Raw genomic sequence first — 12315 nt, forward strand, 5'->3', positions numbered from 1 at the left:
AGTTCGAGCCTCATGTTGGGCTCCGTGCTGACGGTTCAGAGCCTGGAGCCTGCTTCAGATTCCGTGTCTCCCCCTCTCTCTCTCTGTCCTTCCCCCACTCATGATCTTTCTCTCTTTCTCTAAAAAAAAAAAAAAATCAAACAAAATCTACACTCATGCTTTCCCCTCTACCATCCTGAGCATATAAAATATAATAACTGCTTTAATGTGCTTGTCTGCCGGATAAATAGAAAGAAAGAAACAAATAAAAAACCCCAAAGTAACAAAGAAAGGCAATCTTCTGAGTCTATTTCTATTAATTGAAATTTTTTATTTTGTGTTATATTTTTCTGCTTCTTTGCCTGCCTGAAAAATTTAGATTGGATGCCAGACATTATGAATTTCACATTGTGGGTGCTGGGTGATTTTATACTTTTAAATATTCCTGAGCTTTGTTTTGGGGCTCAGTTAAGTTACTTGGAAATAGTCTGAGATTTTGAGGCTTGCTTTTAAGGTGCGGTCAGGCAGACTTTAGAGCTAATTTTTTCTCACTATGAAAACAACGTACTGAGTACTCTATCCTATGTCCCATGTATTATTGGGCTTGTTGGAACACAAGCTCTTCCAACGTGTGTGGGATCTGGGATTTTCTGCATGTTCTCTTCTGGTGATTCTTTCCCCAGCCTCAGGGAGACTCCGCACATGCATGTGGTGATCAGTAATTACCCGAAGGCTGGAAGAGAGACCCTTGCAGATCGCCAGGGCTCTCTCCCTGTGCAGCAGTTTCTTCTCTGAAACTCTGCCCTGTGATTCATGGCACTTGTTACCCGATATTAAATCCATGAATATTTGAATCTTGGAATGATATCTAGATGACTACCTACCAAGAGTTGAAAGTACCTTAGAAATTCTCTCAGGAAGAACCTTCGACATAGTATTCTTTGTTTGGCTTTAATAAATATTCATGCTATATTTCTAAATGTACACTGGCGAGTATGAATCTTAACTCAGACCAGTGAAGCCCATTGTCCCAGACTGCCTGCTTGTTTTCATTTATTTGATTCTATGGCTTCTGTGCCCTGGACACTGGAGCAGGCAGTTTTTGGCGAGGCCAGGAGCTACTGTTCCCAGAATTGAACGCACATGCGACCATTATCCTTGGGAACTTCTGTTTCCCTGAGAGGCTGGTGGAGGCAGGGAATATGAACCCTCAGCTCTAGGACCCAGTTTGGCCATTCTCCCCCTTGTCAGGTGGAAACTCTTCCTCCCCAGTCTTCTTGCCCTCAAATACTTGTTTCCCTAATTCCCTGGCTTTCCCTTCCCTGTCCAGCCTGCATCCTCCTCAGCTTCACGTCTTCAATAAACATACGGAAGGAAACACATTTCTTTTCATACATTAATGTTCTTCTGAGAATTAGTCTTCTGAACATTTCATATGTTTATAGTTCATTTATATTTAATCTTCTGAGTAAGAGTCCTTGTTCATTTTCCTTCGAGTTCTGTTTTTCCCCTTAATTTTATTCACTAATTCTGTATTTTTTAAATACATATTGCAAATACTTTATCCTACAGTGCCATTTACCTTAAACTTTGTTCACGTTTTCCTAACGGTGTAGAAATGTTATATTTTGATGGGATCAAAACCATGCCTATTTTTTCTTCCTGTTATCTGTGTCTCATGGAAAGACTAAAATTTAGAGAGTAAAACGCCAGTGGGGGGAAGATAAAGACCATTTTTTAGTGATGAGAAAGGTACTTTGCTATGAGGGGAAAAAATTAGAAATATTAAGCCATTTTAAAAGAAGAAATAGAGTTAAAAGAATTGAATTAGGAAATATTAAGAAAGATAAACTAGGAATAATTACTATATACATAAGTTAATTCTAAAATTAAAAAAGATTGAGGAATAATTATGAATAAGTGCCCCAAACAAGAACTAAGCATTATTTGATAAAGAACAAATATCTTTGGGCTATAAAGGAAAAGTGAACTGGGAGTAGTATGAATTCCTGAGTTTAATATTTTTTATAGAAGCAAATAAGGCAATGTATATGAGATATATATGTATTTATGATAATAGATATCTTAGATAGTGGGGAGGTAGATTATGTTTTCTTACAGTTTTTAGGATCCATTTACCATTAAATTACAGTCTACTTGAAAAATTTTTGTTTTTCTACATCTGAGCAAAGCAATGGCATTGTATACTGCTTAATAATAAGTTGTTTAATATTTTCATTAGAAAGAAAATTCTACTTGCTCTTTAACAAAGTCCTATGCAGCTTCTATCACATCCTTGTTGGTTAATGCATTGTCAAATTTTGGATCAGCACAATATAACATCATTTATAAGCATAGTGTATTGTGGTCTTATTTTATTACTTAATCATGCAGAATGATTAAAATGGTATGATTAAATGATTAAAATGGCTACTATCGCAAATACTTGTTCTATTTTTTCAGATTTCGTGATTCACTGGAAAGTGATACTATTGTGGTTCATGCCATACAAAGTGATCACAAGATATCCTCCTATAGGATTGTGAAGCCCTCTAAGTACTTCAAGTCCAAACGACCAAGTCAATCAGAAAGAAGACCAAGCAAACTGGAGAGATTTGAAAAAGAGGGAGCTGGAAGAAAGGATAGCCAGAGAGATACAGGTAGCCTAAATGACAAAAAGTCTTCTAATCCTTATTAAGATTTCAAAACTGAACACTCTTTTTGTGGGCAGAACTTTCACACCCTTTTTGGTGTTTTGTGCTCAATCTGTTATCTCCCTTTTTTTTATTCCTTTGGATAATAATCAAGAGAGCTGGAGGTAAGTGGTATGGCTGAGAATGAGAGGCCATGTTCCTCCAGCAAATGTTTCACACCAGGTCTTTGATGCAGGCTGCTAAGGAAAACCCACCCTGGTTATGTGATTGAAGTGGATAAGAAGAGTACCTGATGCTGCTAATTTCTTACTTCCCATATCTAACTATTCCTAAATCTAGGATTTCCCCAGTTGCTAGTTTCTAGACAGTGTTTCTTTGCAGATTCTTGGGTGCCACCCCAGAGAGTGGGGATAGAGCATAACATTTCAAACCATTTTCCAAGAGCTTATGCTTTAAACAGAATGACAAGCTGAGAATTCAGGTGTGAAAAGAGTACTTCTTACTCTCTGCGACTTGCCTCTTGTAACTGCCCTCAGGGTGACTGCAGGTGAGTAGGGGAAAGACAAGAATTCTGGGAATGACTTGTAGAGCCCAGTCAAAAATAAAAGGCCCTGCAACTAGTGCCCATGATGTAGTGACATTAATGCTGTTTATCCTCTTTGAGAAAACTTTACTGGCCCCTTTCTCCCTCTGGGATAAATTCTGAAATCCTTCCACAGTACATTCCTATTCTGTTTCATATAAATTCTGTTTCCTAGTGCATTTTCATACTGTTCTACTGGTGTTTTTAGCCTATTGTCTTGCTTACTGCTCCCTAATTATGCCTGATGCTTTTATGCCCAGGCTCTGACTGGAGTGACCGATTCACTCCTCTCCTCTCTGAATTCTACCAGTTCTTAGAGATTCCAGATTGAATTACACTTTCGTTATAAAGTCTTTCCATGACCACCTACGTCACATTACACTCCTGCTTTTCCATATTACCATATATTTGAAATATGAAAAATGAAATGGTGAGCTATAACTAAATGACCATCCCATATTATTATTTAATCTTTTCCCCAGAGTATCTCTAGAGTATATTTTTCCATAGCTTGAACGTGAATTAGGAAATTGCCTCAGTAGATATTTAATTAAAAAATTTTTAAGTCATAGGTTTGATTGTGTGTTTCTGACTAGTTTCTTAATTGGCCACAGACCACTGTAATCACTATAGGTCGCTTCAAATCGCATGTTAAGTAGGACTCACTTGATACACCCTTTCCCCATCATTTCACAAGCATTCCTATCCAATTTCCCAGTATATCCATTAGTGGCCCCTCATTATTTACCTTGTTTTTTTTAATTATTTGATGTGTGTTTTGTCTTGCCAACTTCCCAATAAGGTCCTTTGGAGCAAATATTGTGACTTTGATATCTTTATTTTGGAATTCTAAAATACTTACTATGGGGTTGACTTCATAGTAGTTGTTTAACAAATACTGTGATTTACAGATTCATTATATTGTTTCTTTTAATGTGGCAGGGTTAAAAATATTTGAGAATTTCATTTTGATGTTTCAAAAAAAATGAAAACAAAGCAAAACAAAAACGTTGACTCTCTGTACAGGTGGGAGTATTAGTTTGCCAGAAGAATCACTTATAGAGAAAGGGAAGAAATTTCGGCCTAAAACCCTAAGTGAAATTATGGTGGAAAATCAAATTGAGAAAACAAGGAAACTTATGTTTAAAGCTGAAAGGGCCCAGCTTAAGATTCAGCAGAGAAAAAAAGAATGGGAAGAACTGTAAGTATTTTTTTTTTACCTAACCTCTTTCATTTTAATATGAATTTCAAAATATCTTTGAAATAGAAACAGAGATGGAGATATTGAAGGCAGATCAGCTGGATCTTTCTGAGTGGTGATACATTGGTGGAACTTCTATGATCCTTAGGGTTCCAGGTCCAAGAATTCCATTTTGTGAATACACTCAGGGATTTGTAAGAATTAAGAAATTCTTTTCTATTCCAACAAGTTAGTTTTCCTTATGTTCTAGCAGATGACTTCCACTTTTGGATGTCTCATCTAAAAGTAGTTTGGTAGGTTCCTTAGGATTTTCTGTATAGACCATCTTGTCACTTAATAAGAACAATCTTATTTCTAATCTAATGTGTTTGCCTCTTATTTCCCTCTGTCTTCTTGTTGGATTCATTAAAATGTCCAGGATAATGTTGAAATAGGGAAAGCTGCCATCTACAACTTGTTTCTGATCTTAGGGGAAAAGAATTCAGGATTTGAATGGATTTCACACTCTTATTATGTTTGAAGTTGGTGTTTTACTGGCAGTATAGAGTTATGGTTTTTTGATCTACTCAGTTAATTTCAGTTCTGGAATTGGTATATTTAGACCATTTGCACTTATATAATTTACACGGGTATTTACTTATGTATTTACACATGTTAGTATTGATATTTCAGGCTTATATCTGCTATTTTATATTTTGTTTTCTCTTCTCTGTTTTTTTGTTTTTCTGTTTTCTTGTATGTGCTTTCCTGTGGTTTACTTGAATATTTTAGAGTTCCAAAATGATTATAGTGTTTTTGAGAATATCACAGGTACAGCATTATAGTATTTGCTCTAGGAATTACATTACGTATACACAAATTAACACAGTCTACAGTTGACATTTTACAAGCTTCAATGAAATGTAGAAAACTTTATGTCTCATTACACCTCCTATTGCCTTCCATTTCTTTTGTTTATATTATAGTTGTATAAATATCTTCTCGGCACACATTTTACTTTTTTTATTTATTTTTTTGCCATTACTGAGCAGAAGCCTTTATTTTATTATTTTTTTTTTACAAATAGTTTATTGTCAAATTAGTTTCCACATAACACTCAGTGCTCATCCCCACAAGTGCCCTCCTCCATGCCCATCACCCCCCTCCCCCCCACATCCATNGGCACACATTTTAGAACTACGTCAGACTGTTCTAGATTTTTTGAACATCAAACATAACGAAGACAATAGTAGATGTAAAATTTTTTTGTCAATATTTTCACCATTAACATTTTAATCTCTTCCTTCTTCATGTTCCAGAGTTCCCTCCTCTATCATTTCATTTCTGTTAGAAAACTTCCTTTAGTCATTCTTTCGGGGTTGGTATTCCAGTGACAATTTCCTAGTTTTTCTTCATCTGTGAATAGCTTGATTTTTGCCTTCATTCTGGAAGGATAGTCTTACTAGATATAAAAAATTCTGTGTTAATAGTTCTTTTCAACATGCAAAAAGTGTTGTGCTTCTTCCTGCTGGCTTCCATAGTTTCTTATGATCAATCTTCTGCCATTCAAATTGTTTCCCCTCTATATTATAAGGTGTTATTTTTCTTTTGCTGCTTTCAAGGTTTTCTTGTTTGGGTTTTTGTTTTGTTTTGTTTTGTTTTTGGTCCTTAGTTTTCAGAAGTTAGACTGTTATGTGTCTTGGTACATCTTTTAATTTATCCTTTTTGGGATTCATTAAACATCTTGAATCTGTATGCTTGTACCCCCCTCCCCTCCGACCAAATTTGGAAAGTTTTCAGCTATTATTTCTTACAGTTTTTTGAAGCCCTGTTCTCTTTTTCCTTTCTTTCTTGGATGCCAATATCACAAATGTTAGATCCCTGAGGTTTTGTGTGCTTTTTTTTTTTAATTTTTGTTGTTTGTTTGTAGTGTCTTTATTTTTGGTTCATATTAGATAATTTCTGTTGTTCTATCTTCAAATTTATTGATCCTTTCCTCTGGATCCTCCATTCTGGTGTTGAGTCCATTTATTAAGTTTCATTTTTGTTACTGCACTTTTCAGTTCTAAAATTTCCATTTGGTTTTTCCTTGTATTTTCCATTTCTTTCTGAGACTCTATTTTTTCATTTCTTTCAAGCATCTTTCTAATTACTTGTTGAAGCACTTTATGATGGCTGCTTTAAAATCCTTGTCAGATTATTCTAACATCTCTATCATGTTGGGGTTTGGCAACAATAGTTGTCTTTTCTTATTCAAGTTAAGATCATCCTGATTCTTTGTATGACAAGTTATTTTTTATTATAATCTGGCAATTTGGGGTATTATGTTATGAAATTCTGAATCTTATTTATACATTGCTTTAGCTGGCTTTCTCTGACTTTAGCAGGATATACTCTATACTCACAATGAGATGAAGTCCTGGTTACCAGGGCTCACCTTTAACATGATCCCTGTAGGGGTTGTGTTACCTTGTTAAAGTCTGGTGGTGGTAAAAGTGTAGACTCCCCACTTGACATTTTCTGGCAGGGCAGAGGTAGGCCACATTTGTGTATATGTGTGCTGTGTGGCTAGAGTTCAGAGCATTTATTATCTAAAAGTTTTCAGTCTTACTCTTATTCTCTTTTCTTGATCCTTTAGCTAGAGAGAGCAAGATTTTGTTGGACTTTTATTGTCTAAACCCTTTGGTGTTTCTAGTTGCTATTTTCTTTAACTCCAAGTTGAGATATATGAGGCAAAAAGAAAAGTCTAGAGATCTTACCATCATATATGTCCTTGGGTCCCAAGGTTCTTTGTAGTCTATCTTTTTTTCACTTTTCAGAAACCTCTTAGCTTTTAAATATAATGTTTAGGGGTTTTATTTGCACTTGCCAGGAAAAATAGGAGTATGTAAGTCTATTCTATCTTTCTAGACGTGGACATTCTTTCCATTGATTTTATTATATTTATCTTTAATTTAGTTATCTTGCTAAGCTCCCTTACTAGGTCTAGTAACTTTTTTCTTTTTTATGAACATGGTCATATTGTATGTGAGTAAAACAGATTCTTCCTTTCCAATATCTTTTATTTTTGACTCATTGTACTGTCTAGGATATGCGTTACAATGTTAAATAAAAATCGTGAGGGTAAACATCCTTGTCTTTTTCCTAATCTAAGGAGAAAACTTCAGTCTTTATGAAATGTGATATCAGCTTTTTAGAAGCACTGTATCAGGTTGAGGAAATTCCCTTTTGTTCTTAGTTCATTAAAAAAATTTTAATTTATTATTTTTATCAAGGATAGGTGTTGAATTTTATCAAATAATTTTTATATGCATACTGAAGTGACCAATGCTTTTAAAATTTTATTCTCTAATATTGTGGGTCATAGTTACTGATTTCAAATGTTAAATCACCATTCCTAGGGTAAATTTCACTTGATCATGGTGTATTCTCCTTTTAAAAATATTGCTGGAATTTTTTTGTAGTATTCATGTCTGGTTTTGGTATCAAGCTAATGCTGGCCTCATAAATTCTGGTTGTTCCCTCCTCTTTTGTTATTTTTGGAAGAGTTTGAGCAGAATTTGTATTAATTCTTTAAATATTTGACATAACTCACCAGTGAAACCACATGGTCCTGGGCTTTTGTTTGTTGGGAGGTTTTTGATCACTGATTCAGTCTTCTTACTAGTAATTGACCTGCTCCGATTTTGTTTCTTCATGATTTGGTCTTGGTAGATTGAATATTTTTATGCACCACAAAATTGGACCACCTGGAAGAAATCAATAAGTTCCTCAAAATATCATACAATTTGCCCATTTCCTGTCCAATTCAATGTGGGGCTCTTTTTTTTTTTTTTGTATATTCAGGCTTTTGTAACCATTATCACTATTTTCTAATATCATTATCCTCCCCCCTACAAAAGCTCTACTCATTGGCAGTTACTCTCCATTTTCCCAAACTCCCATTCTTAGCCCTAAGCAATTACTTTTTGTCTCTTATAGATTTGTCTATTCTGGACATTATATAAATATGGATTCTGGGGTCTTTGTGACTGGCTTTTTCACTTAGTATGTCTTTTGACTTCATGTTGTAACATGTATATTTCACTCCTTTTTTAAAAATGATATTGTTAATATTTATTTATCATTTGGAGAGAGAGAGGGGTAGAGGGACAGAGACAGAGGGAGACAGAATCCCAAGTAGGCTCCATCAGAGCCTGATGGGAGATTTGAACTCTCAAATTGTGGATCATGACCTGAGCCAAAACCAAGAGTTGGACACTTAACTGACTGAGCCACCTATGCACCTCTATACTTCATTCCTTTTTATGAATAATAAATAATCCCTGTCACATTTATCAGTTCATCAGTTGAAACACATTTGGATTATTTCTACTGTCTCACAATTATGAAGAATGTTACTGTTAACATTTGTGTACTTTTTGTGTAGACATGTCTTTTCAATTCTCTTGGATAGATACCTAGGTATCTGGATTTGCTGGGTCTGATATGCTAACTCTGTTTAACTCTTATTTTTTAACTGCAGTGTGGTTGACACACTCAGGTGTACAACATAGCAATTCAACAACACGATACATTATGCAATGCTCATAGGTGTAGCTACTATCTGTCGCCATACAACACTATTACAACACCATTGACTGTATTGCCTATGGTGTACTTTTCATCCCTGTAGCTTCTACATTCCATAATTGCAAGCCTGAACCTTCTACTCCCATTCATCTATTTTGCCCAATTCCCCACCCCTGTCTGCTCTGGAAACCATAGTTTGTTTTCTGTACTTATGGATCTGTTTTTGCTTTCTTGTCATTTGTACACTTGCTTTTTAGATTCCACATAAGAGTGAAATTATGTATTTGTATTTCTCTGTCTGACTTATTTCATTTAGCATAATGGCCTCTAGGTCTATCCATGTTGTTGGAAATGGCAAGATCACATTCTTTTTTATGGACGAGTAATATTCCCTTGTATGTGGTGTGTGTGTGTGTATGTTTATATGGTACCACTTAATTCATCATCTATGGATGGACACTTAGGTTGCTGCCATAATCCTTTTTGTAAATAATACTGCAATAAATTTAGGAGTGCCCTTATCTTTTTAAATTAGTGTTTTGTTTTCTTTGGGTAAACACCCAGTAGTGGAATTATTTTATTGTAAGGTATTTCTATTTTTTATTTTTTTGAGGAATATCCATACTGTTTTCCACAGTGGTTGCACTCATTTGCATTCTTAACAAGAGTGCATGATAATTCTTTTCATCTACATTCTCTGTAGTGTTTTCTTAAATTTCTCTTTCTGATACTTTGTTCTTAGTGTATAAAAATGCAACAAATTGCCCTATATTAATTCATTATCCCATGGCTTTATTAAATTCATTTATTACTTCTAATAGTTTTTGATGGAGTTTTGAGGTTTTTCTATGTATAGTATCATAAAATCTGCAAATAGTGACAGTTTTGCTTCTTCCTTACATATTTGGATACATTTTCTTATATGAATGCTGTGGTTAGGGCTTCCAATACTAAGTTGAATAAAAGGTCTGAGAGTGGACATCTCCCTCTCTCTCTTGTTCTTAGAGGAAAAGCTCTTAGTTTTTACCATTGAGTATGATGTTAGCCATGGGTTTTTCATATATACCTTTATTATGTATAGGTATGTTCCCTCTACAGTCACTTTGTTGAGAGTTCTTATCATGGGTGGATGGTGAATTTTGTCCGATGCTTTTTCTGAACCTATTGAGACGATCATATGATCTTTATCCTTTATTTTGTTAATGCAGTGAATGACATTGATTAGTTTGTGAATATAGAACCACCCTTGCATCCTCAAAATAAATCCTACTTGATTTTGGTAAACATCCTCTTAATGTATTGTTGAATTCAGTTTGCTAATATTTAGTTGAGGATTTTTGTATCTGTGTTTATCAGGGATATTAGCCTATAGTAGTTTTTATTTTCTTGCAAGTTTTAACTTAAATTCCAGTTAACATACAGTATAATATTGGTTACAGGTGTACAATATAGTGATTCGACATTTACATACAGCACCTGGCACTCATTACAACAAGTGCCCTCCTTAATTAGCCCATTGATCCCCATTAATGCCCTCCTTAATCCTCGTCACCTAATTAACCCATCCCTCTACCTACTTCCCCTCTGGTAATCATCAGTTTCTTCTCTATAGTTAAGACTGTTTTTTGGTTTTCCTCCCTTTTTTTCCCCACCTATGTTTATTTGTTTGTTTTGTTTTGTTAAATTCCTATCCACAGCAATCAGACAACACAAAGAAATAAAAGACCTCCAAATTGGCAAGGAAGAAGTCATACTTTCACTATTTGCAGATGGCATGACAATCTACATAGAAAATCCAAGAGTCCACCCCAAAATTGCTAGAACTGATATATAAATTCAGTAAAGTCACAGGATACAAAATCAGTGTACAGAAATCTGTTGCATTTCTATATACCAATAATAAAGCAGCAGAAAAAGAACTCAAGGAATTAGTCCCATTCACAACTGCACTAAAAACCATAAGATACCTAGGAATAACCTAACCAAAGAGGTAAAATATCTGTACTCTGAAAACTAAAAACATTGATGAAAGAAACTGAAGATGACACAAAGATATGCAAAAACATTCCATGCTTATGGATTGGTAGAATAAACATTGTTAACATGTCACACACCCAAAGCAGTCTACACATTTAATGCGATCCCTACCAAAATACCACTAGCATTTTTCACAGAGCTAGAACAAACAATCCTAAAGTTTGTGTGGAAACACAAAAGACCCTGAATAGGCAAAACAATCCTGAAAAAAGAAAAGCAGAGCTGAAGGCATCACAATTCCAGACTTCAAGTTTTTTACAAAGCTGTATTGATCAAGACAGTAGGGTACTGGCACAAAAACAGACATACAGATAAATAGAACAGAAAAAAAAACCCAGAAATGAAACCACAGCTATATGGCCAATTAACCTTCAACAAAGCAAAGTTCCCTTTGTTACTGTGTTTTCATCTCTCTTGCTGTTCTCTGTGTGGTATATTTTTTGTTATGGAGAAGCTACTCAGTCAGTTCTCAGTTCTTCTTCAGAAGGAATTGCTTTAAAAGTAAGTATCGATTTGGTGTGTCTGTGGAAGAGTTGAGTTCAAGGTCTTTCTATATTGCCATCTTGAACTACATTAGCCTGGCCTGAGCTGTTGTCTCTCAGACCTTTGTGGTTGAGCAAGGAATCGAAAATCATATGATCATCTCAATAGACGAAGAAAAAGCATTTAACAAAATTCAACATCTACTCATGATAAAAATTCTCATTAAACTTGATATAGCAGAGACATACCTCAGCAAAATAAAGGCCCCAATATGACAAGCTGACAGCTAACATCATATTCAATGGTGAAAAGCAGAAAGCTTCCCCGCTGAAATCAGGAGCAAAGATGTTCACTCTTGCCACTTGTTTTCAATATAGTGGTATAAGTCCTAGCTAGAATAGTTAGGAGAAAACAAATAGATAAATAAAAAGTAAAAATAAAAATAAATCCAATTGGGAAGGAAGAAGTACATCTGTCTATTTGCAGATAACATATTTTATATATATGTATATAAAATATATCCTATATATCCTAAAGACTCCACCAAAATATTATTAGAACTAATAAATGAATTCAGTAAAGTGGCAAGATACAATAAATATACAAAAATCAGTTGTGCTTCTACATACTACCAATGAACTATCAGAGAAATTAGGAAAACAATCTGATCATAATAGCATCAAAAAGAATAAAATACATAGGAATAAATTTAACAAAGGAGATGAAATATCTGTACACTTTGATAAAAGAAATTAAGAAGACATCAATAAAAGTGAAATATCTTAATATTGTTAAAATGTCTATACTATCCAAAAGAATTTATAGCT

The 12315-nt window shown here is 34.6% G+C and overlaps 1 protein-coding gene across 1 annotated transcript in view; it reads left to right on the forward strand.

Moving 5' to 3' along the window:
* Positions 1-12315, forward strand: part of CFAP44 (cilia and flagella associated protein 44) — a 123079-nt gene that overhangs the window by 67745 nt on the left and 43019 nt on the right. The window contains exons 23-24 of the mRNA XM_077771886.1: positions 2443-2639; positions 4243-4417. Coding sequence (XP_077628012.1) covers positions 2443-2639; positions 4243-4417 — 372 coding nt within the window. The remainder of the gene's footprint in view (positions 1-2442; positions 2640-4242; positions 4418-12315) is intronic.

This window comes from Crocuta crocuta, unplaced genomic scaffold (assembly GCF_008692635.1).
Source record: "Crocuta crocuta isolate KB4526 unplaced genomic scaffold, BGI_CrCroc_1.0 scaffold56, whole genome shotgun sequence".
In the NCBI taxonomy this organism is placed as follows: Eukaryota; Metazoa; Chordata; class Mammalia; order Carnivora; family Hyaenidae; genus Crocuta; species Crocuta crocuta.